This window comes from Arvicanthis niloticus, chromosome 4, assembly GCF_011762505.2.
Source record: "Arvicanthis niloticus isolate mArvNil1 chromosome 4, mArvNil1.pat.X, whole genome shotgun sequence".
Classification (NCBI taxonomy): Eukaryota; Metazoa; Chordata; class Mammalia; order Rodentia; family Muridae; genus Arvicanthis; species Arvicanthis niloticus.
The window spans coordinates 100,922,541-100,949,631 of record NC_047661.1 but is presented as its reverse complement, the minus strand read 5'-3'; the positions used below and the strand labels follow the sequence as shown (position 1 = coordinate 100,949,631).

Below are 27,091 nucleotides of genomic sequence, written 5' to 3'. Positions count from 1 at the left end.
CCTATTCCCAACCCCCTACCCCCTACCCCCCTACCTCCTACCCCTGGCCAGCAACAAAGCCAAACAATACTTGTAGTTGAACTACAACACAATGGGACTTCAAACACATCTGATTTGCATCTAACTGGAAGACAGTTGATATTTACTTATGGATCACAGATTGGGATTCTTCATAGTTGACAAGGAATCCATCCAACAAAGGAACAAAGACCTCTCCGACATCCGTCACCACCATCATCTGAGGTTGGGCCAGATTACTCTTCACATTAAAGAAATGGAGAACTTTGTTGTATGTGATGAAGCCAACTCGAATTGCAGACGTCTCCTCATGCTCCTCCCTAGGAGGAAAAACAAAACCTAACTTGAGGCAGGAGCTCTTAAGAACACAGAACTTGCTCTGAGGTGATGAGTAGAGACTTGGAGAGTGGTTTGCCTTCCTCGGTTTTCTGCCTGCAAGACGAGGCTTCTCCTTAAACACAACCTCAATGTCTCCTATAGAACATATGAAATGCATATTTACAGTTCTGGTTTTAATTTCTCTTGGCCTTCATGGCGGGAAGGGATAGGGATTACTTCAAAAATAAGCAGGCTGACAAAGGAACACATTCTCAAAATTCTAGGTCAAGGATTAGATATCATGAAAACATTTACTCATATTGGCTAGTGTATTTTTTCTTTTCTTTCTTTATTTACTTTTGGTCTTTTCAAGATGGGGTTTCACTCTGTAGCTGTGGCTGTCCTGGAACTCACTGTGTAGACCAGACTGGCTTTGAACTCACAGAGATCCACCTACTCTGCTTCCCAAGTGCTCAGATTAAAGACTTGTGCCACTATGCCTGGTTTATTTTCAATTCATAGGAAATTAGACTGTGAATTTCCATGAACAGCCTGGGCTTACTGCATTTATATAAATTAAAATGTGCATAGCCAATGAGATGTCTGATGCAGCGGGAAGGAAGGGATGCTCACATTATTGACAGGACAGTTGTTCAGTCAGGGAAGGACCTACTGCCCTGCAAGGTACTTCTGCTGCACAGCCTACAAAGTCTCAGTGTAACAATAGCTAGATCTTAACAACACACAACAGAAACAAATAGCAAGTAAGTTACACTGATAGCAAGATTCCTTGTGATGGTCACGAGAAGATGACGAAATCTTTTAAGTCATTTCTTTTAAGGCCAACCTTGGTTACATGAGATTGCCTCAAAACAACAACAACACCTCAAAACCCTTAAATAATAAAATAAACAATGAATGAGAAGTGTGGGGGGAGTGTGTGTGTCTGTGTGGTGTGTGTGCTTGGGTGTGGCGTGCGTGTGTATAGTGTGTGCACATGCGCATTTGTGTGTGGTGTGTGGTGTGTGGTGTGTATGTATGTGTATATGCATGTGTGTGTGGGTGTGTGTTTATATGAAAGATCTGAGTACAAGTAAAAAAAGGAAGTGGAAGTGTCCACAAAGAAATATCTCAGAATGAAATCTCAGCTTCCACTGCACACTCTAGAGTACAGGCTGACAAGAACTGACTTTTCCCTGTCTTGCTTCTTTTCTCATTGTGGTTTTGATCAATGGGTAAAGTTTAAAAGGTTCTTATAACCTGTTGCAAAAGCAGTGAGCAAATGTTTACATGTGGGACCTTTGCATGCTCTCAGAAGCCAGGGTCCTCATGGACTGCATATACCCATGTGTAATTACACACATGTACACACATGTATGTCCTGAGCTGTGTGACTTCACATGAACAGCTGCTATGCTGCACGCTGGGCTGCCCTAAGCTATATCTTCTAAACCATGCTCGCTGCTCCTGGGCTTTCCCTTGTCTCCATTATTAAAGTCTTGCTTGTCAAGTCCAAACATAAATTCTTCCTCCTCTGTGAAATCTCCTGAGGCCGCCAGCTACAAGTAATTTCCTCTTCTACATCCCTGTAAAGCTTTTTTACTGGACTGTTAGTGTGCAGTACAGCCGGAAGCCAATGGAGGGAAAATCCCCCCCGCCCCAACCCCTGGGCCGCTCCAGTCTATTGCAAGGGAGAAATTGGAGTTTTGTTGAAGATGACTTACATGCTGGTAAAGCATGCTGGACTTTGGGGAGGGAAATCACAGCCTGTAATGGTCAGACCTGATTGTTAACTTGAGTGGATTGAGAATCAACCGAGGGACAGATTTTTGGACATGTCTGTGACAGAGTATCAAGATTAGGTCAAAGACCCATCCGGGATGTGAGCAGTAACATTCCTTGGGAGAAGTGGGGGTGTCCTAGACTGGATAAAAAAAGACAAAGCTTGGCTGGAGAGATAGCTCAGTGGTTAGAGCACGTAGCCATCCTGCAGAGGACCTGAGCTCAGTTCCCAGCATTCGTGTCAAGCATGATCTCTCATAACTCTAGCTCCAGGGAAAGGTGAAGTTCTCTTCTACAGAAGCCTCTGGGAATCTGCTCTCATGTGCACATACTCATAATTAAACATAATTACTGGAGAGGGCGAGAGGAAGAGGCTCAGGAGAGCTGTATTCACTTCTTGCTACTTCCCGACTGCACATGAGATGTAATCTTGCCTTCCCTGCTATGATGTTGTATACCCTTAAGCTGTGAGCCAAAATAAACCCTTCTTTCGGCTGCTTTTGTAATAGAAGTCCAAAGTTAAGCCACAATGGGGCAACTCTGGTTTAAAATCAGCCTGGCTAGAAATACTGAGTGTGCAATGAACAAATGCTACAAGTCACGGGTTTATTTGACAGCACATCATTCATTCACCTTCGTTTCCCAGTAACCTTTCATTGCTTAAGTAAAACTGTATGATAAATCATGAGCGACTGATTCTCTCTTCATAGTTAAAATGGAGCCAAATAAAGCATCTCTCCCTCCCCCTCCCTTTCTCCTCCTTCCCCCTCCCTTTCTCCTCCCTCCCCCTCCCTCCCCCTCCCTTTCTCCTCCCTCCCCCTCCCTTCCTTCTCCCTCTCCCTCCCTTCCTTCTCTCTCCCCCTCCCACTCTCCCTCCCCCTCCCCCTCTCCAGACTGAGAGCTCTCACTGGATTGGGTAGGCATAGTTTAGATGGGAAAGAACACAGTGGGAGCCACAGAGATCACTGAAAATCTAAATTAACATTTTAGAAAAGCATCTAATCAGAACATCTCACATCCTTGATCACTTATCGCCACAGAAATGATGCTTTTTATTTTGAGAAACAAACACAAAACTGTCAAAAAAAAAAAAAACAAACCCTTCCTTCAATGTTATAACCATCCTAAAATTTCCTCAACACTATAATATAAACATTATATCACATGAAGAGAACTCTGTCTTTCCACATTAGTTCTAAATAATTTTGAGAGGTACATGAATAATTTTTTATAATTCTTTAGGGTACACAATGGGTTTTGAATAATTCTGTTGGGTATATAAAGGACTCTATGATTCTGTGAGATATAAGAACGATTCTGCATAATTCTGTGAGGTACATGGAGGACTCTGTAATTTTGTGGGGTACATGAAGGACTGTATTACTCTCTGGGTACATGAAGGACTCTAATTCATGACGATGTCAGAGTTTAACAGGCTAACTCTTTTGCTTTTCAGCTGCCCTCTCTCCTACGGCAGCCAGACTGTTACATAGTATAAATCTGGCAGAGCAAAACTGCAGACATTAGGAGGCAGATAAGCTACAAAATTCCAAACTCGTGAATTTTTAAAATTTTTAAACAGTGTATTCTTTGGTACTGTTGTGTATATTTATGTGTGTCCGGGTATGTATGAAAGCCAGCAGACATCACAGGGTGTCACCGTCAGGAAATTATCCACATCCTTTGAGACAAAGTATCTCATTGGCCCAGAGCTCGCCAATTATGCTAAATTAGCTGCCAGTCCAAGGGTTTGGCATTCTTACATCTGAATTACACTGATTTCAGCCTCTTGCACTTGAAATAAAATAAAATAAAATAAAATAAAATAAAATAAAATAGGCAAGTGCTTACCAGCTGAGTCATTCTGCCAGCCCCATTTTCAATATTTCAGTTTCAATGTTGATTGAAAACAGACGAAAAGTCAAAATAACCCAATGATTTGATATGGATAACTAAAGAGTGATTTTTAAGTTTTTCTTCCTTGTTCCAAAATAGTCAAAAAATCCAGAAACTTTACAAGGCCAGATACAATTTCAAACAGAAAAGAAAGGGGCTTCTCTTTTCAGAAGACTCAGAACATTCTAGAATGCCAAGCACAGGCAGACTGTGTCTGCCATGTTAAAAAAAAAAAAAATGTCGCCTGCTTTAGTACAAAAAGAGAAACCAAATTGACAGGGCAGTCTTAAGATAAAGATAATAAAACTGCATATGCAAACAGACCAAGACAAAATTTCAGACAGAAAGCAGCCAGGTTTCTTTTTAAAAGATGAAGACACTTGGCTAGGAAAGGTATAGTTCTGAGAGATTTGAACAAGGTTGAGAGCAACCAGCTGTAGCCTTCAACTTGTCTCTCTAGTCTTCTGCCAAAGTCACATATGTGCTTCAGGGGGTGTGGTTAGAGAGAACATGGAATATGTGCTTTCAGATCTTAGAGCAACATGCTGCAAACTTCACACCACTGCCCTGGTAAGGAACGCCGGATTTGGGGAGTGACTGTGGGTGAAGGGATGTTAGCCTAACTCAGTGGGGAACCATAAAAGGTGAGTCCACTTTCAGAAACTGGCCTGGTGGCTCTGTTTCTTACAAAGTAAATTCGAAATTCAGATTGGAACTTTAAAGCAGCTCATGGGAGAATTCCACAAAGAAGTACTACCTAGCAGAAAATCCATCCTTCAGAGTCTCTCTGAAAACAACAGGAGACAAAGCATTTGGGGGGTGGGGGGTGGGTGGGAGGGGGGCTGGCTCTGCTTGCCAACCTGCAGCTGATTCCAGCTCACTTTTCACTTCAGGCCAGTCTGAAGTCACCTCAGTGTTTTTCAAACATCCTCCCTGCATTACAAACTATCTCCACAATATTATGAGTTCATCTTAACAGATACAAACAAAGCTGCTCCTGGGAGGTCCGGAGCCCACATGTCCAAGTTTCTCATAGACAAGAAGCATCAATTCTGGTGGAAAGATACAGAGGAGTGGGCATTCAAAGGCCAAGGGCACCATGGCTAAAGAATGCCTCCTTCCCCAAACACCCCTGTCCAGAACACATGTTGCTCCCCGTGGGCTCAGCAAGCTGGGGAGAAGGTGGAAGGTGTGGGGTACACAGCAGGTCCTGGTTCCCCATCCTCTCTTCAGGGCCTCTTGACAGGAAGGCAACAACCTCTACTCCCCCGTCTCTATGCTAGGCGTTAGCTCCATCCAGTCCCAATAGCTAGCTTGTGCACAGAGACAACGAAAACCTAGCCATGATACTAGTTTTAGTAGGGAAGTCCAGGGAGAAAACGAAAGGATTCTACTAGCTACTTCCTATAATTTTTCAAATCTCTTTAAGGGTTTTATTTACATTAAAAAAAATGCTTTTGTGTACACCCTTCACTCACCTCTCAAAGCAAATCTGTTTTCTCTTTCTTTCTGCCAAATTTAATGTAGGCTGCGCACGTATACAATTATATTTTCACGGTTAAAACTGCCATCAGTTTTATTTCCCTTTTTCATACTAAAGCAGGTAACAGGCCAGCTAGCCTTTTAAAAGCAGCTGCAGCATGAAGGTGTCACAGCAGGGTGTGGTCACCTGCTTAGGCTGCAGGCGAATGAGGAGCCTCTGCCCTCCTGCCTACAGTGCTGCTTGCTGAAATGACAGAGACAGGGCCTCCCTTCACACTGCTAAGCCAGGACACCCAAGCAGCAGCACAGAGCTTGGTCACAGCACAAGAGCAGAGGGGAATTTGGCTAAAAAGATTCTATCTCTCCTGTGACAACTGCTCAGTTTTCTGGGACCCTTGGACTCTGCCACTATCAGCTTTTGTGGAGCGGGCTTCCAAAGTTATCCCCCACATACTTACAACTGGGATTCTCCTGTGATTTATAAAGTATTGTTGAGATGTTTCACTTATCTACCATTGTTTTTCTTTCTCTGTTTTCTTTCCTTTCTACAAGCATCCACTCTGACGTTTTAAATAGCCAGAAGAATGGTGCAGTTTGATTTACGGCTGACGATAATGTCCTCACTAGCTAACGATATTAATCACCCAGTCTGCTGAACTGGGCGGCACCGTGTAATCCCAGGGGAACAGCAGCAGCTCCCTTACTTGGGCAGCCTCTTCAGCACGCTCTTGAGTTCTTCACATATGAGCCTGACGAGTCCGCTCTTTATGTTACTGTATGAGACATCAATCATGAAGATGAAGGCTGGTGGGTTGGGAGGTTTATTCTTCTGCAGGGAAGCAAACACATCACAGAAGTCGATACAAAGTAAGCATATTTCATAATCAAACAAACACTTGGAGACTATCAGATGCTTCATTCAATACTTAAGTTATAACATCTGTGGATCAAATAACTTTCTAGGAAACCCAGTGCCCCACTGCTATAAAAAGATTTTTTAAAATGCTTATTTTCCAGGTTATGACATGAACTTTTTATTACATTTAACAGAAATAGCTCACTTTTATATCTCCAGAGACTCCTCTGCCATGACTGCTGAAGGGAAGTCAAGTATTGAGCCAGCCCTGCATGTAACAGCCTCCCTTACAGAAGAGAATATAATTGGGCCCCTGAGAAAGAATGCTACAAAGAATTATACATTTTTTTGGAAGTTGTAACCAAGCTTTATAAATGGGAATACCATGATCTCAGGTCTATTCTCTTATGAGTTCCTTTGGAGATATACATATCCAAAGGATATATATATACACACACATATATATGTGTGTGTGTGTGTGTGTGTGTGTGTGTGTGTGTGTGTGTGTGTGTGTGGAGAGAGAGAGAGAGAGTGTGTGTGTGTGTGTGTGTATAATTTTTCTTCTTAAGGCAAGGTCTTGCTGTGTAGTCCAGGCTGGCCTCAAACACATAGTCAATCCTCTTGCCTAAACCTCCCCGCTGCTGGGATTATAGGAATATAACCTGTAATAACCACGCTCAACTACAGATATGGAAATACCTATTGTGATTTAACTGCATACCTTAAAAGTGTACATTATAAAAGACTTCCAAAACTTGCTTCACATTTGTGATAAAGAAAGATGGTCCCTTTCCTATGCCTTGGCAACAGTCACTGGGACATAAAGCAGCTGCCAGGACAATGTGCTCTCACTGTTCTCCAACCTGGCTGGTGTCCAAACAGCTCATAAGGAAGCAATCCTTCAACTGGGATTTATAAAATGTTTAGACAAGAAAGCCACAGGCAAACATGATCAGTGACCTCCACTAGAGAGTAAAGACCCACGATCAACAGTTTCATCTGATGATAAAGCATAAAAATGTACTAAAATGAAAATGTAGTTCAATTATTATTATACAGCTAGATGGTGACAATGATAAGTGATCTCGGATTCAGTCCTTATCTGCTATAAGGTTAGATATACTGTCCTAATAAAATACTCCATTTCAAATAAGAACTTGTAAGATTTAAACATCAATCTGAAAATGTCACTTTTCCAATCCAAAATCAGAACAGCCAAGGAACAGGGGAGCTTAAGTCACTTCCAAGACTCATCTCCTCCGTTCCGTACTTTGGATTATATCCGGGGAAAACAGCAACCACTCTCATTAGTTAAAGCGACATCTCTTTGTGGCAATCCCAATTGTGCCTTATTATTCTGGTACTCTCCTGGACACTCACAGTAAGTCACTCTTCATAACTCTAGCCATCGTCTCTCTGTGAGAATCCTTCAGTCACTAAGGCTTGTTTTCAACATGTGTAAAGTTAATCTCTACTTCCTCCTAACCACATTGCCTTCCGGTTTCTATCAGTGACAGCAAACATGACAGACCCGACACTGGATGTGACGGTTTGGATCCCTCAGCCAGTTGTTTCTCTTTTAAAAATGGTTCTTCTGGCTGCTGGGTGTGAATCCAGGACCCCCCTAGTTCTTCCCTCAGACCCTCTCCACCTTCCCTTCTACCCACCTCCATTCCCTCATGTCAGCCACCAACCTGCGGAAACACTTTCTATCAGAGACCCCCATGCTGGGCTGGGACACAGGTAGGGGACTTTTCAGTATCTTTCTTGTCTTCTATTCTGGTCCTTGGGACTTACTCTCATCTGTTGCGGCTGGCCTGCAGGAATCTCACCTCCTACCCCACCTGTGTTCCCTGAGAATTCTTCCTTCCAGGGTCTCCCCAGCTCCTTTGCTGCTCTCCATCTCTGCCTGTCTCCCTAGAGCATCTCCATTCCTTTCTGTCACATGCCGACCAACAGAAACGTTCCCTACCAGGAACCCCACAGCCGCCACACCTGCCTAGTATCCAGAGTTGGAAATTTCAACCAATAAACTCAGTATCAACCTAACAAAAACAAGACCAGATATCTACACCAAGAAACAAATCAAACACAATTCCAGATGCCTGGATCCCAGCACAAGAACTCAAACATGAACAGCCAAGCCAATACGGCTCCTCCGGAAACCAGCAACTCTACTGCAATAGGCCTCGAGAAAAGTAGTTCAGCCAGGGCGTACAAGAAGAACTTCAAAATGACAGTTATGAACACACTCAAGAACCTTAAAGATGATATGAATAAATGCCTTAATGGACACTGAAAAGACAAAGAGCTGAATGAAATAATGAGAACATCTTAGAATCTGAAAGTAGAATTTAAACAAACAGAACCAAGTGGTTCTCAACCTGCGGGCTGTGACCCCTTTGGAGGTAAGATGACCCTTTCACGGGGCTCACCTAAGACCATCTGCTTATCAGATATTTACATTGCAATTTGTAACAGTAGTGAAATTAAAATAATTTTTTGGTTGAGGGTCACCACATGAGGAACTGTATTAAACAGTGTTAGGAAGGCGGAGAACCACTGCACTAATGCAAACCCAAACTGAAATAATACTGACAGTAGAAACCCAATAAAATGATAGACTAACATACGGGATTAAAAAAAAAAAAAAAAAAATCCTCAGCAGCAAGGAAGATATCACCTCATGGGGGAAAAAAAGGCAAAAACTTATTCCAAGTGAACTGGTCCAAGCAGCTAACAAGTGTGGCTGTTTTAATATCTAACAAAACTGACTTCAAACCAAATCCAATCAGAAGAGACAGGAAAGGACACTACACAGTCATTAATGGGAAAAGGTAAATATTCAAGAGGATAATACACTTTTAAACATTCACGTCTAACAGTATACAGAGGTACGTGTGTGCGTGCGTGCATGCATGCGTGCGCTCACATGGCAGTAGAAACCAATGGGAACCACACCTACTCTCTTTCCATTATTGCCAATATTGAAGTAACATAAGCTCCCCTACACCCTGTCAATCAAGACTTCCCATAACACTCCTTTCTAGTGTGTATAAAAACTAAATGCTCACAGACACAATGCTAACCCCAGGACAAATCAAATGGATGGATCTGTCTCAAAATACTTCCTCAATTTAATTCTCATTCCCCAACACACATCCTCTCAATTTAAATGGCTGTCATTTCTAAAACACTTCCTGTACAGAGTCACATGTTTTATTTGACATAGTGTTTTAAAAAGACGACTTCACAGGAGGTCATGATAGTCTCCCGAAATGTCTTCAGAGCCCTTGAGAAGTCCTGAGTCATTTGTCCCTCAGTGACCCACCTCAGCTCAGGCTCACTCTGCAGTGTCGTCCCCCTCCCCTGCCACACACACACACACACACACACACACACACACACACACACACTCAGGTCCCTGCTCATGGCTCTTTTATTCTACTTTTTGTTTTGTTTTGTTTTGTTTTGTTTTGAGACAGAGTCTCACTATATAGCTCTGATTGTCCTGGAACTATGTAGACCAAGATGGCCTCAAACTCACAGAGATCATCTGCCTCTGCTTCCCGGGTGCTGGGATGAAAAGCATGTACCACCACACCTGGCTAGCTGCTCCTGGCTAGCTGGTTTGCCTCTGACACGCCCTCATCCAACACTCTGACCATCAGGCATATTCTTTGAACTTGTTTATCATACTGCTTATTCAAAGACAACTTGGATATGCAAAGTATCCCCAAAATGTCAAAATGAATTAAAATCAACAACAACAAAACCAAACCTACAGTTTTATTCAGGAAGAAAAGCTGATCATAGATTTGTATCTCCTCAGGGAAACTCCATGTAACACACATGTCAACACACTTCATGGTATACCAGCAGGAGGTAGGGCTCAGAGCCTACGGGTCCAGTGTAGCACCCTCACTTTCTGTGCTTATCTGCAGCTCTCTCTCTCTCTCTCTCTCTCTCTCTCTCTCTCTCTCTCTCTTTCCTTTCCTCCCTCCTCTCTCTTTCTCTCTCCTGCTCTCCCTCCCCCCCTCTCTCTCTCTCTCACACACACACACACACACACACACACACACACACACACACACACACACAGAGACCTGTTCTCATACAATGTGGTACATAACACATGGGCTCCCTATAACTAAATAACCTAACACAGATGTAAGAAGTACCTAGCACAGACACACTTGGTATTCAACAAATGCTAACTGTACTACCTAAAATCGACATTAAGATTAACTAAAATGAATAGAGGAAAATACGATTCTGCAATTCTCTTTTCAGTGTATATGGATATTTGATATATATCAAATAAACCATCCAAATCCCTAAGTCCACTCACTTACATTTTAGATTATAATTAAACTTGAAAACAGCGTGCATTTACCATAAACCCCACTTAGATGGAAGGAAGGTTGAACCGTCAAAGCTTACAATTATTTGGCTTCTTGTTTTCTGGGTGAGATTTCCCAATTATTATACTTCTGGAATACTGCCATAAAACAGAATTCGAAGCTACTTTTGTTTCCAGGCATAGGTTTGACTCTCACCCACGTTCTACTGAAACCAGCATGAGGTTGATAATTAGCCCTTTTGGCAGAGACCGGAAGCCTTAGTTATACGATGGGATTCACACTCTGGTTACAGAGTTCGGTGAGGGAACTTTCTATTACGACTTTTAGTGTCTTTACTATATTTAATTTGAACAACTAATGTTTCCTTTTTTGTATTGATTTTCCTTCAGTCAATCTCAGGGAAAAAAAAAAAGAAAGAAACTATTGGAATGTAAATTGTACTTCAAGACTTGTATCTTTCCTGTCAGATTGCATCTATATCAAAAATGTTTTATATTTCACCAAATAAGTTAAAATTTTTTACAGCATTTCAAACTGATAAAGCATTGGATTTTTCTTTAATAACTAGTTCTAGGTAAACTAATTTAAAACAATCATATAACAGTCAATAGGATAATAATAAGATGTGTTGACTGAAATTTTTAATGATTTAGCCAACTGCAAAAACAAACAAACAAACAAACAAACAAACAAACAAAGCCTAATTTGGATAAATCATCTTGAGATGTGTTCTCAATATGTGAATTTGCTCTCTAGAAAACATGTCTGGATGAAATCTGTGGTCAGGGGCTATTTTCCACAAGGTGAGATGTTAGCAGGCATTCAACTTTGGAAGAGGAAGAAAAGAAAGAAGTCCAAGTGAGCCTGGGTCTTGAGGACCACTCGTGGTGCTTCAGCAGGGCATTCGGGCTTTACGTTTGCCTAAAGAGTCAAGGGTGGGTTCCTTACACGTGGAGTCTGTCAGTGCAACGCAAAGGTTTAGACCAGCACATCAGCAAGTCCACACACTCCGGCACATTCCACATGTGTTGGCCTAATCCCAACTGGGACAGACACTGCAGAAATGCCACAAAAATGGCTAGAAACAAATCAGGAACCAAGGTATCAGAATTTATGAAGAGGACGTACATGGGCAAAAACACTTAAATGCCACAGGGAGGACAGATAAAACAAAGATGTCCCCTAAGCTTGATGAAGGAAAAAAGGAGCACCAGTTAGAAGACATAAATGAAGATATGCTCATAATAAACTTTCAGCTAGTCAGTGAGTTGAGAATAAGTAGGAGTGTGCCATATACACACGTAATAAGCAAGTAGAAAGATACCTTATCTTTATTATATAGACTGATAAAGTCAGTCTCGGTGTTGAGAATTTCCTCCAATTGAAGACAGATCTTCGGTGGTAACATTGTGTCTGACAGTCAGTGGCTTTATAAGGAAATTTAATTTTGTTATTTTGTTTTCTTTTAAGAAAAAAAGCCAAAGAAGTTTATGGGTGATAGTCAAATGAGTCTCCGAATTACACATTACAAGGAAGCCAGCAGCCCTCTAAGAATACTGGTTACGTTTCTGCCTTGGTAGAGACGTCATTAACGAACCAAAGAAGAGACCTGAATGGAGTTATCGCATTTGGGAGATGGGGGATCAGGGTTTAAGGTCATCTTCAGCGAGGTCAAGGCCCAAACAAAGTGAGACCCTGCCTCAGAAACCAAAGCAAGCAAGCAAGCAAGCAAATAAACAAAAAGAATTGTTTCCTTCTCTATACTACATCGAGACAGCTCAGGAACCATTCGTGCTAATGACGTAGGTAAGATCTGTTTCTGACATATCTTCACATGCCCCGGAATTGCCTGTCTGTGGACCAAGTCATACATCTCTTTACATATAGAAACAGTTCACTGAAAGTCAACATCATCACAGAAACATGTAAGTCCCGCCGACACTCACTCTGCAGTAATCCAACGTAGCAACATATTCATAGGATCCGAGCGACAGCTCTGGCTTCTCGTAGTGGTCCAGCCTCCTCCCAATGTGGTCCAGATGTTGGAAATAGAATGGTGGGACTAAGGGAAACAAAACAGGGCAGGAAATCCTTTGTTTTCATAGGCAGAAAACCCAATAAATCCCCAAAATGTATCATAAAGGAAGGGAGTGAGGGTGGGAAGACAAGCTGTTCTCAGCAGCTGTCATTTTGAAAACATGTCTTAGAAATATGTGAAAAATATGAGTTTTCTCTTTCTTAAACTAACTTTTTGGCTCTGGTATATGTTGTAAACCACTACAATTCTGCTTTTTAGTTATGTTTGTAATAGTTTTGCCATATATAAATTGATTTTTTTTTTATAGTCAAATCCATCTGCCTGGAATTCTATCTATAGAACTATATAATTTTATATTTTCATCAGTATTCATTTCATCAGTAATGACTACTTCATTACTATTTCACACTATACTGTACTACTACATGTTAGTCATGAAATATTTTATACATATAGAAAGCCATAGACCACAATATTCACATTCATGAAAACAGAATGATAACTTTGGTAAAAAAAAAATAAATAAATAAACAAAACCTCTTGCACATATAAAAGCTCTTAATTGCAAAGAACATTTATAATTTTGGAAACTGTAGAAAAAAGTGCTGCTGTTTTCAAGCTAACACGTCCAAATATTTGCCTCTACCTAATTACTTATTTTTTAAAAGTAAAATTAGTTTTCTATTTGAATTTTTAACATATGGGACAGAGACCAATGCTGATTTTTTTTTTTTTTTGATTATACTAATCAACTAAGGTCTTTGTTTCACCTTAATTAAGGAATGTCTTCAGCCCTGGGCATTCACATGATAATCTGCGAGCATCTGGCCCCACTCATGTAGAAGAATACTGTATTAGGGAAAGCGTGCACTTGGGAGAGCTCAGCTGAAGTCTAATTTGATACAAATGTCTCAGAAGGTTACTTCTAGCCAAGTTCTGGAAGTCACCCAAAGGCAGAGCAAGACTTATGACTCACACACTGAACACTTGGACAAATAAGGTCTGGTGTCTGTGCGAAGGCGCTCCCGTTGCCTGGAGATGGCCAGGGAAGACTGCAAAACTTCTGCTAACAGTATGTGGGAAAGTTACCAAGGCTTTTGTTTCAAGTATTTTGCTAAGGACAGCATCTCCCTTTGTAAAACCCCACAGAAGCAGTACCTTTAGGGTTGACACCAGCCCTCAGCAGTTCTTAAGCTCAGCTGTGAACGTGCAAATTATAACAGGACGATTTTTCTAAAGTTGGACTTCGTTTGAGTATTCTATGTCCTTACCATATCATGGTTTAGAAATGAGTTCCATAAAGTTTAGATTTACATATTTGGCTCTGAACTTGGCAAACTCAACATCTTGAAAAGACTGCAGAAGAGGAAGATAACAGTCTCTCTCCATGAAAAACCAGAGGGATCATGATGGGGACTTGGTTACATTTATATGCCATACAGATCTCTAGGTAATCCAGCTTATAACGTGTGGGATGGTAATTTCTATATAGCGTAATGCATAATTCACTCACACTCACATACTTACTATCTGTCATCTATCATCAACCAAAATTCAAGTCACACCATAATGCTTTGCCATATAATTTGTTTCTCTCCTGGTGTTTGTGTGTGTGTGTGTGTGTGTGTGTGTGTGTGTGTGTGTGTGTGTGCACAGCTGCACAAGGGAGACCAGAGAGCAGCCTTAGGTGTTGTTCCACCAGGAGCCATCTACTTTGTTACTTGGGACAGGGTCTCTGGGGCTTGGAGCTCAACCATTTGGCTGGGCTGGCCCACCAGGGAGCCACAGGAATTCTCCTGCTTCAGTATCTCAAGCCCTCACCATGCTTTGCTTATTTTTCATAATGGGTACTGAGGACCAAACTCAGGCCCTCATGTTTGTGGGATAATTGCTTTATCTATGAGCTCTCTCTGTTGTGGCTTCACTCACACGGTCCAAGAACATCAACAGTAGCAGATTTTATACTAGGATGAAACAAAAATACACAGAATCATAATAACGCCCCAACTCCTTAAGACTCAACATTTAAATAAAATGGTGAAAGCCCTTTGGATGTATCTGAGCCTTTCCTAAATACCAATGAGCTTCTATTCAAGGGCAATCCGGGAGTGACAAAAGAGACATTTCTAGAACTTATCTTCTGAAAAGGCAAGAAGTAACCTCTCGCACTGCCTTCAAATGGGGCACTGTGGAAGGAGACCCTGATCCCCTATCACACACTCCAGTTTTAGGGAAAGGTTCAGCATGATTTTCCCGCAGCTACGTACAGATAACAGGAACCTAGTTCCACTAGTAATAGCTTCCATTTAGGGAAATTAGAAGTAGTGCCACCCGGGGTGGGGGAAGTCTGTCTGTCATTCCTAAGCTAAGAAGTGTAATACATCTTATTTTAAAATAAAAAGTGTTACAACGCGCACTTAGCAGCACCATCATTTACCATCATTCACACAACTGCAAAATCCGCACTGATAGCGCCGTCCGCCTTCGATGAACTGCATGAATGGGCACATGTAGGCTTTGCACCTGTTGCACCTCACTGGTCCGCTCTCCCCATGGTTTACCAAGTACAAGGGGGTCTGGAAGAAGAAAGGAAATGAAGTGAATCTGGAGTACAGGGATTCCGGCTGTTATCAAATGCCTCCAGTGGGACTGATGAAGAAACTCTTAACAGAGCATCTGCTGAGACAGTGAAGACCCTCCCCTGACCATCAGACCATGGTCCCCTGACCATGGATTATAACCCAGTCCACCACATTCAAGCAAAGATTCGTTTAAATTTATATATCATTTACAAACATATCTCACTTGTAAACATGTTAATACCTGCATGTTGATGTCAATGTGTACGTATGATATATGTGTGTGAAAGAGAATATACAAACTACAATAATGTAAATAGTTTATTAAGCTTATGTTTAAATGCCCTGATGCTTATAGCACACATCCTGCTAAAATGTACACACTTCTAACAAAATAATGAGATGGTTATTTGAAGGTCTAATATGTATGACACCATATTGTTCATGTAATTTCCTCAAGGTATACAATTGACTTCTTTTAAAATAAAACTATTTGGCCTGGAGAGATAGCTCAGAGGTTAAGAGCACTTGATGATCTTACAGAGGACCCAGGTTCAGTTTCTAGTACCACCATGGTTGTTCACAACCATCCATAATTCCAGTTCCAGAGGATCTGACGCCCTCTTCTGACCTCCATGGGCACCTAGCACACTCCTGTATGAACATACATACGTGTAGACAAAATGCTTACACATAAAATGAATACATTTAATAAAGAAATTTATAAAAATAAAACTATTTGAAAAATATACAAGAATGGCACCTGATTTAGGGCTGGAGATTAATTATGCCTTTTTGTTACTTTATTAAATGACAAAGTTTCATAGTACACTCATTGTGGCTGGTCATGCTTGACAGAACTGGAAAAAAAATACTTGACTTAATGCATCTTTCTCATCAACACAATGTAGAAAATCAGACTGAAAGTAGAGTCCCAGCATTAGGACCCTCTAGTTTCTTAATGCTTCCAGGCTTTACAATAAAACCAGAGACCCTTCTTGCTTTTACAAACCTGTTTAAGGAGACCATTTTCAGAAATGCCTGAGAACTATGGAGCTGTTCATGTCGACTAAAAAGTTTAAAGATAAAAGTTATAAATAAAGAAGGCTGCTTTTAACGGAGGCCTGAGGAGCAGGGGGTCATCAGGTGGGGTGAGATCATCAGGTGGGGTGAGGGTCATCAGGCAGGGGTAAGGGCCATTGGGGGGTGAGGGTCATCAGGCAGGGGAGAGGGTCATCAGATGGGTTGGGGATAAGGAATCATCAAGCCACTTTCTCCTAAAGGCTTAGAAAACCCAGGCCTAATATCTGCCTTTGCCAGAGGTTCAAAGTACAAGCTAACCCACTGGGGTTTCAGAAATGAGCTGTGGGTCTCAGAAGAGTGGAGCAAGAGGAAAGGGGAGGGAGGAGAGCTGCCAAGACAAGGATTAATGTGCGCATGTACAGACATGGTCTTGGCATGGATGGCTGGAGAAAGGTAGCTACCACTGTTTCTATCCAGAACAACTTTATAACTCTAAAAAGCACTTAGCACATGAAAAAACTGTCTTTAATGGGGGTTGGTTAGAGCTGGACAGTATGAACTTGTATTGGGTTTCTGAAGGCAAACTTCTCAGTTACTGCAAAATGTTCTCATAAAATAATGATCTAGAGAGCAGAAAATCTACTGCTTCCAGAGACTATGGTTATGAACTAGCTGTTAAAAACTAGAGGCATCTTTTAAGCATCTAAGACTTTGCTTCAAACCTACACATGGATGTACACAATAATGTTTTTACATAAACCTTTCATCTGAAAGACACAAGCTGGCCAGAGTTTGCTCTTTTTAGCTAGTACCAATAAAACATGATCCAGGAGCCAGAGTAAGCAGGAAGGTGCAGGCACCAAACAAAAAGACAGAGAACAATGTGACTAGAGAGACTTTGGAGAGTATGAAAGATGGCAGCAAATGGCACTGCCCAGGTCACTGCTTCTGGGTGCTGCTGTTTACCCCCGAGACCAGAGGACACCTTCTGAAGTACCTACTAAGGTGGAATTCTGCAGTTTGCCTTCGCTGTGGCCAGATTCTACTTACTCATCCATTTGTCTTCAAAGACTAGAATCAATTCTCAGAAATGCTTAGGAACAAATACGACACAATTATCTGCTAGGCGAGGCAGTGGGAACAGAAGAGAATTTGCCTTTCTGTTCAATATTACGATTTGCCCAAAGGCAGCCCTTGCCTAAAATGTCTGGGAACTATCACCGACCACCGTGTAAACATTCCAGTCCCGGCAGATCCATACTCACAGAACTAAGCACGGTGTCTAGCAATAAGCTGCAAGTCAGAACTACATCTCGCTATTAAGAACACTTACGTTTCCCTGTGCTCAGTCTTTCAGAAAGCAGACTGGAGATAGGAAAGGTCTTTAGACAACCAGGACAGCAGTAAGGAATGTTAAAAGCTTTTTAACTGTTTATGTTTTATTTTCGGGTGACAGGGTTTTTGCAGTGGCCCGCACTGTCTTGTTTAATCTCTCAGGTTGTGTTGAAAACCATCAAGATTTATTTTCCTGTGTCCACATGTCTGCTCCACAGTAATGTGCATCAGCTCAGAAAGAGTTAAACTGCCTTTTCGTCTATGTTTTAGTGTGTGTAGAAATGTGTGTGTGTGTGTGTGTGTGTGTGTGTGTGTGTGTGTGTGTGTGAAATTCCTTCTTCTCCAGAGCCAGTTAAGCTGCTCACTTTCCTTACCAGGCCTTTGTACCATACCTGCCCCAACAGCATCTTCTAAGTGTGCTTTGACCTTTGATCTCTAGTCCACTCTGCTCACTCTTCCCTCTCTCTCTCTCTCTCTCTCTCTCTCTCTCTCTCTCTCTCTCTCTCTCTCTCTCTCTCTTTTTCTGAGTATTCTTAGTTCTGCTGCCGTGTTGTATGAGTTTATCAGCATGTTAGTGACAGGGACACTGAAGAAGATTAAGAACCAAGATGAACTCAAATCTCCTGTTTTTGGGTTATCAAGAGCATGGCAAATAGCATATGATACTATTTTTACTAAAATGTTTTCATTGAACAAAATTTATCTTTTTGTGTATGTAAAATTACCACTCAGAGTCGGCCAACAGGGTCCTGTAGACTATGCAAACATCACAGACTATCGCCCAGTCTATTGGTTATTCTCCATAGCCTGATAGACCCTATTGCTGGAGAAACTAATATCAAACATGCAGAAATCAAACTGATGCCAAGGAGAAGTTTCACTCCTAACTAGAGTTTATAGTTCTAAACGGTACTCTCTGCATGCTACTTGGGGAGAGAAGTAATCGTTAATGTTGCCTAGCTACAAGCCCCAGGACCTACAACAGTGACCAGCCCACAAGATACACTAGCAAAACAGTGGCACAAACATTATGTGAGTCACTGAGCACATTTTGCTTGGATTTAAGGTCCAATCCATGAGATAGAACCCAAACCTGAAACTGCTAAGGTGGCCAGGATCCTGACACTAGATAGGCCATTGGCCTAGAAACAAAATGACTCCTGATAACATACTGCTAGACCCACGTATCACAGCGCTGCTCAGGCCTCATCTGAGAAGCCTCTTCGTGCAGTAGATGGAAACTGTTAACCCAGAGACCTACAGCTGGACACTGTGCAAAGACTAAGGAGACTCTGGGGCACTCAGCCACCCCCATACAGATGTGGGATCTCCATCACCCCCTCCCCCAGGAATTATCTGTGGAAGAGGAGGTGGGAAGATTGGGAGAGCCAAAGGTGATGGATGACCCCGAGGAAACAGCTTTTTGTTGTTGCTCTTGCTGTTATTGTTGTTGGTTTGTTTTGTTTTTCAGACACAACAGGATGGATGCACCTATGAGCTCACAGAGACTGTGACAGCACACACAAGACCTGCACAGATTCCAACCAGACACAATCCCAGCACTGAGAAGGGGAAGTGGACACGAGACCTTACCCCTCCCTAACCAAGAAGCAATCTCCGACAGATATCTGCTAGTAAAGGGGAAAAAAAATAGAAGTTTTCCCCAGTGGAGTGTACCTGATTCTGTCAGCCATGTTCCAAGGCAGGCTCCGTGCCCAGGAGCAGCAGCCAACACAAAACAAATTCTATGTTTTTGATGTGTGCACTTTTTGTTTTAGTAATTTTTTTGTATTATTGGTTTTTGTTTGTTTTTATTTTGACTTGTTAATGTTTTGGGTTTATTTTTTTGAAAAAGAGAAGAGGGTTAAGAACATGAAATAGGCTGGGTAGGAGGGGAAGAGAGGATGGGGGGATTATACTAAAATAGATCGTATGAAAAAGAACATTTTAAATAAATAAAAAATCACTCAGCATTAATATGCCATCATTGATCAAACACAAAATAACTTGAGACTATTTTTCTACATTAAAGAAGCGGGTGTCACAGAGTCAATCAACGTCTCCTTAATATCAGTGAAACAGTATCGTGAGTGTTCCTATTTTAACGATCAGCTCGTTTTCACTCTTTCAGGCGATGGTGACAGTCTTGCCTTGGCCTCTGAGTCACCACCTGCCTGGGTGGGGCTTGCCATGCAAGGAACAGACAGGTGAGAGCCAAGCACAGATGTGCAGTTTCTTTAAGGCCAGGGCATGAACAGAAAGAACACATCGCCAACCACCACCCAAAAAAAAAAAAAAAAAAAAAAAAAAAAACCTATTTTTAGCTTAGGAAGGAGATTAAAACCCGTCACAGATTACATCTTCAAAGCTCAAGAGGATGAATCCCTATGTAGGAAAACCCACAAAAATTTTCCAAGATCTTTGGGCAGTAGGTTTTTGTTTTGGGCTTCTGCATTGTTACAAACACTGTAAATACAAAGACAGAGTAAGGGCATAAGCATGTAATTCTGGCCATAGGGAGGCTGTGGGAGGAAGCCTCTAAGTTGAGGGCATGCCTAGATACACAATATATGTCAAAAAACCTCTAGGCACATAAGTTTTGCTGTAGATTGTCTATTCAAGGGCAGAGGAGTTACAGAAAGCTGCTAAATAATAAACCCACAAAACTAAAAGTTTAAAATTGTTTTTATAAAATGTGTCCAGTAGATGGCACTGTGAGACTGAAATTGAAAACCGTTCTCTGTGGGTAATGTCCGAGATAATGGGTCACAACCACTTGTGTAATTTTAGAAACATTTAGCCAAACTTAGAGTGGCTAGTACATCATAAAATTAATAAATATAATTTTTATTAAAATTATCCAACAGTTTAAAACGATTCTAAAACAAACTAATAAAAGATAGATTAATATAGTATAAGAAATTAAGGCAATTACCAAATTTACTAAGAGAATAGGAAAAACTGTATTTTAAATGTTGCTACTATTTTGCCAACTTCTCCGTGACTCTACATAGGATAACAGAGATGCTGTTGGGACTGAGAGCCGCCAGCACAGCAGGCATCATCACCGTAACCTAAAAGCAAAGGGTCTAAAGAAGCCAGCACTCCAACAGCGGCACATACCTCCTGTTCCGCACCCTGGCAATCAGGGGACACAGTAACAACAGAGCAGACAGTGCCCAGTGCTGAGTCACGGCTCTGGGCAGCATCGTGATGGAGAGGAGATGCCTCCGCGGTCAACAGAAAAGCACAGTACCGACGCTGATGGCTGATGCTGGTGTGAGGCCCAGCAACCACGCCTACGATTAGTCACCTGCTGGCCAATGGCATCCAGAATACTGTGGGTGAGTGCCCGCCTGGCTCTTCTTTTTCCTTGCATTTGCCTCACTAGATACCTTCCTTAAATTTTTAATTAAAGTATAATTACACCATTACCTCCCCTTTTTTTCCCCCTACCAACCTCTCCCATGTTTTCTCTCTCCAGTCTTTCCCAAACCCCCTTTATTCTCTCTCAAATTCATGGTCTCTTTTGTTTGATTAATATATATTTACTAATATATTAATCAATACATTGATTAATTATATAACTAATTATATATAATCAATATAATTAATATATTGATTTTTATATATCCATGTATGTAAGTATACCTATGAGTACACACACATATATGCACATATATAAATATTTAGCTATAAAAAAACCGAGATCATTTAGTTTTGTTTGTATAAAATTTCAGGGTTGACCCCTTGGTATTGGATAACCAAGTACGAGGCCCATCTCTCGGAAAGAATAATTATCTCTGAGAAATGAGAGGGAAGCACCACCCACAATATTGCTGGAACAACATGGCTGCCTAAACAAGACCTGAACAATGACACCACCAATAGACAAGCTAACATAGAAGGGGGGAAACTGCATGAGCCCCACCCTTCCCCCCACCCCTAGGCACATTCTTTACCTTTAGCCCCAGAGTTCATGTGAACATGCATACACACACACACACACACACACACACACACACACACACACACACACACAGAGGGTTCTCGGCCCCACCCCACCTCCAGTCAGTCACTTTTCCCTCTTCTTCAGTATTTACTTCTGACAAAATTAGCATGATCTTGTGTGAGAAGAGTGTATAAACAGGAGGCCGTGTGTTGTTGGTCTCCACCCCAGAAAACCGGTGGATACCCTGGTTCCTGAACAGCTCAATGAACGACTTTGATGAATCTTTGCACCCACGAAGCCTGGCAGCATGGGGTTCAGCTTTGTTCCTCCTCGAATAGGTTTGCCAGTGATGTCAGCAAGCCCTGCTGCGAGAATTCAGCACTGAGCGGCATACTCTTTAAAAGTTTCAAATGGAGCGCTCTGACTGGTCACTAAATCCAGAGCACAGTCTGTGTCCACGGCTTCAGCCTGTGCCAGTATCTTCAGAAACCATCTCAGAGTCCCTGTTTCTGGCTCAAGACCTCCATCTCTGACACCACAGAACTCATGGTCACATGACCTGAAACCAAAAGGCCTTTTCCAGGAGCTATTCCACAGTAACCCACACTGGCCTCGAAGCTCTTCCACAAGGAGGCGCTGCAGAGCAGAGTTCTGGGTGACCCTCTGGCAAGTGGTGCCTTCTGCCTTCGCTGGAGCTGACCATAAGGATGACAACATTCAGTAGTTCAGGGCCTTTATGGACAGGAGGCAGTCCTACCATGAAGCTAGCCTGAAGCCTCAGAGGCAATGCCAAACTCTGTCTCTCAGCCCCTGCCTCTGGCAGCCTCTGAACACACAGTGACTCACTAAACTGCCTGAAGAATTTTTTTCTGAATAATACTAAACATCACACCATGCACCTTCTGCATCCAACTCAAAGATCACATTTATATTTTTAAGAGTTTCTGCAGCTGGCTCTACTGCACCGTTGTGGGGGGAAATGTAAAATTGCTCAAACTTACAAATAGATAATTTTCTGGAATAATATGTAAGATTAAGTTACTCTACCTTCATCAGCATGCAAGCTAAAGAGATGGCTCTGGATGGCCTCTTTAGGTTATATATCCCCAGTGCTGTGAGTCACAGCTAATGTCACCCCCATTGATTCTTGACTGTCTCCCCTATCCCAAGTCTCTGTCACATCCTCTAAATGCAGATTTCTATTCATTCTCATGGCCACCTGGCCCTCTCTCCTGTCCCTCCTCACACCTGATCCTGATCCTGATCCTGTGACCCCATTCCCCTCCCTGTCACCTCATCCACTCAATTCCCTACCTCCATCTTTCTCTTATGACTATTTTATTCCCCCTTCTAAACGGGATTCAAGCATGCTTACTTGGGAGTTCCTTCTCGTTTAGCTTCTTTGGGTCTGTGGATTGTATCATGGGTATCCTGTGTTTTATCCACTTGTGAGTATATACTATGGATGTCCTTTTGGGTCTGGGTTACCTCACTCAGGACGATATTCTCAAGTTCCATCCATTTGCCTGAAAAATTCATGTCTTTGTTTTTAATAGCTGAATAATTTCATCGTGTAGATATACCACATTTTCTTTATCCATTCTTCCCTTGAGGACATCTGGATTGTTTCCAGCTTCTGGTCATTATAAATAAGACTGCTATGAACATTGTGGAGCATATGTCCTTGTGGGATGGTGGAGCATCTTTTGGGTATATACCCAGGAGTGGTATAGCTGGGTCTTGAGGTAGAACTACTCCCAGTTTTTTTGAGAAACCATCAAATTGATTTCCAAAGTGGTTGTACAAGTTTGCACTCCCACCAGTGATGGAGAAGTATTATTCTCCACATCCATGCCATGTGCTATCCCTTAGTTTCTGATCTTAGCCATTCTGACTTGTGTGAGATGGAATCTCTGAGTTGTTTTGATTTTCATTTCCCTGATGACTAAGGACTTTGAACATTTCTTTAAGTGCTTCTCAGACATTTGAGAGTGCTCTGTTGAAAATTCTCTGTTTAGCTCTGTGCCCCAATTTTTAATTGGGTTATTTGGGTTGTTGGTGTCTAACTCCTTGAGTTCTTTATAAATTTTGGATATTATCCATCTATCAGATGTAGGGTTAATGAATATCTGTTCCCTATCTATAGGTTACTGTTTTGTCCTTGTCTTTTGTCATACAGAAGCTTTTCAGTTTCATGAGGTCCCATTCATCAATTGTTAGAGCCAGAGCCATTGGTGTTCTATTCAGGAAGTTGTCTCCTGTACCAAGGAGTTCAAGGCTATTCCCCGCTTTTTGTTCTATTTGATTTAGTGTATCTGGTTTTATGTTGAGGTCTTTGATCCCCTTGGACTTGAGTTTTGCGTGGGATGATAAATACAGATCTACTTCAGTAGAGTGATTGGGACACTAAACCGTCTACAAAAGTTTTTACCCCAAATCTATCCTGTCTACAAGATATGCAGGGAGAGGGGATGGAGCAGAAACTAAGGCAATGGCCAAGCAATAACCAATCAGCTAGAGACCCATCCCATGGGCAAGCACTCTGACACTATTAATGATACTCTGTTATGCTCGCAGGCAAGAATCTAGCAAGGCTGTCCTCTGAGAAGCTCTACCCAGCAGCTGATTCAATTGGATACAGAGACCCACAGCCACACAGTGGATGCAGCTTGGGGACTCTTATGGAAACATTGGGGGAAGGATTGAGGGCCCAAAGGAGATAGGATCTCTATAGGAAGACCAATAGAGTCAACTAACCTGGACCCTCGAGGCTCTCAGAGACTGAATCACCAACCAAAGAGCATACATGGGCTGGACCTAGGCCCCCAGAACATATTCAGCAGACATACAGCTTGGTTTTGATATGGGACCTGAAAAACTGGAGCAGGGGTTATTCCAAAAGCTGTTGCTAGTCTTTGGGATATGTTCTTCTATCTGCACTGCCTTGTCTGGCCACAGTGGGAAAGAAAGTGCCTAGCCTCTCAGAAACTTGAAGTGCCAGGGTGGGGGATACCCAGGGGTAGTGAATACCCTCTCAGAGAAGGGGAGAGGGGAGAGGAGGGATTACAGAGGGGGGTGACCTGCAGTGGAGGCAGTAATAAGGATGCAAAGTGAATTTAAAAAGGAGAGAGAGAGAGACAGCTTGGTGGTTAAGAAGGTGCTGTGCACTTCTTCCAGAGGACCTGACTTTGGTTTCCAGTTCCCACATCAGGCAGCTTGCACACCCATCACCTGGAACCCCAGCTCCAGGGATCTAATTCTTCTGGATTCTGCAGGCAATGCATCCACATACACAAATCCATACACAGACATACACAAATGCACATAACTAAAATAAATAATCTTAAAAATGAGTATCAGCATAGGTGGAAGCAGTATTAAGTTTCCTGAATGGCAGCACTGGCATAGGACTGGACTATAAAAGGTAACGGTCCTCAGACAAAGACTGGTCTACTTGGACTGGGTTAGCCTGACAGCTAAGTGACGCGTTTGCGAAGATCCACATTGCCCTTCTTGCTGGAACGGGTGTTAGAAACTTCTGGGTAAACTCTGCACAATGAATGCACCACACAGGAACTCTGAAGTTCAATATCATCCCCTTCCACCTCTCATAAACCTTGACCAACTATAGTTGGGCTTTTATCTCTAAAAGAGAACTGTGTCTGAGAGTTCAAATGCAGGCCACTTGCAAAAGGCATGCTTAATTGAAAAGACAACACACGATGTTCCAGGGACACGGAAAGCTTATCTTGGACTTAAACTCCTTGGAATCAAGTGTGTTTCTTCCCTAATAGGATACATGGTATCTGTTAGGTATCTCTTCCTCAAACAGAAGTTGAAAGGATTGAAGCAACTGCCTTTGCTTTTGTCAGAATCACCAGTCAGGGGAGATCCCCTTCATGGTCTCACTTTTCCAGTTATGAAAACCTCTCCAAACATCCTCTATCTGTTCATGGTCCACGTGAGGGCATTGTGTCAGCTCGGCCTAGCTGAGCACCCATCCAATTTAATTTAAAGCTGGATCCAAGAAATTATCCCATCCCTACCCTGCCTGGATTTTTCTTCCTTACAGTGTTAAATAATCTGGCAAGGTTTTACTTCTCTGCTTTAGAACTGAAGCTCTTCCAGGGCAAATTCCTTGCCTTCTTTTCACTAACAAATCTTAAGTGCCCGGAACACCACCTAGCCCAGACTGCATGCACACCAACTATGTATTGAACTGAATAAATGGCTATTCTGAAATCTCATTTTGAAATAAGATGGTAATCAATCAATTACCCTTCACAAAAGTGGACACTGCCTATAAACCACCAATCAAATGACAATGTTTACTGTATGGATTGTGGTATTCATGATCATTAAAATACTGTTATAATTGAAGATGTGATTATATAATTATGAAACTTATTCTTATAAAGAGGCATAACTTAAATCACCATCTGTCTTCACAATTACATCTATGGAAAATAATACATTTGTTTGAAACTTTTTCTCAAACTTCATTCAGAGTGGGAAAAATACAGGACTCCAAGATGCATGCAGTTCAACATGCTAACAGTATAAATACTGGTAATTAACCATTTCTGTAACTATGGACTGGCAGTTCCCTTCCCATGACCCAGCAAAGTATTTGGAGAGATGATTTGATGTGGGCATCTAGCCAAGGACCAGTTGGAGGACAGAATTGAAAATAAGATCTTTAAGTGTTGAAAAAAATTATATAAAAAGGTGTGTCACCCATTTGAAGGCATCTAGAGAAACTTTATATTTTTATATAAATCAATAGTGAGCTATAATAAGAAAGATGGCTCTTAATTTATATAAAAACATAATAAAAATTGGTTAAGTATAAGCTAACATACATTATCCCTATCTTTTTCCTGTAAGAAAAAAATAAGGTCATGTATTTGAAATTCTTTAGAGAAAGAGCTTAGAAGACCCTTTTCCAACTATAAAGGACACTTGATAGTATGAAGTGCTGTAAACCAAAAAGAAAACTAAGTCTCATCTCAGCACAGAGAGTGTAATAAGTTTCATTTTATCTCCACAGCCCAGCCTAGGGTTAAGGAAAGTGATCTTCAGAGTCGATGGTCTCTATGGGGATAATCCGTCTACACCACACTTACACTGATAGCTCTTCTGTATGTTGTCATTTCAAGACTTTGTTATTTTTAAATAAAGTCAATGATGCCATGAGAAAGTTACATGCTCAAATAAACGAGTGGTTTGTTTACTCCTGAATCATGGCTACTCGGGAAATGTCATCTTTAGGAAATTGCTGCATCAGATCACAAACAAAACTAGTCGAGCTGAAGAGGCTAAATGCGGGCAGTTCTAGCTAGGGGACGTTCTGGCCAGAGGAAACTGCAGAGAAAAACAACCAGTGGGCGGAGAGGGATAAGCAGGCCCACAGGATTTGAGGGCAGTGAGGTGTGACAATAAGGATAC

At 41.8% G+C, this 27,091-nt stretch overlaps 1 protein-coding gene across 1 annotated transcript in view; it reads right to left on the bottom strand.

The window, feature by feature from the left end:
- Sec24d (SEC24 homolog D, COPII component) overlaps positions 1 to 27,091 on the bottom strand; it is a 97,235-nt gene that overhangs the window by 24,969 nt on the left and 45,175 nt on the right. Inside the window, exons 9-12 of the mRNA XM_034499565.2 lie at positions 15,192 to 15,330; positions 12,663 to 12,778; positions 6,201 to 6,325; positions 147 to 338 (exon numbers count right to left, since the gene is read on the bottom strand). Coding sequence (XP_034355456.1) covers positions 147 to 338; positions 6,201 to 6,325; positions 12,663 to 12,778; positions 15,192 to 15,330 — 572 coding nt within the window. The remainder of the gene's footprint in view (positions 1 to 146; positions 339 to 6,200; positions 6,326 to 12,662; positions 12,779 to 15,191; positions 15,331 to 27,091) is intronic.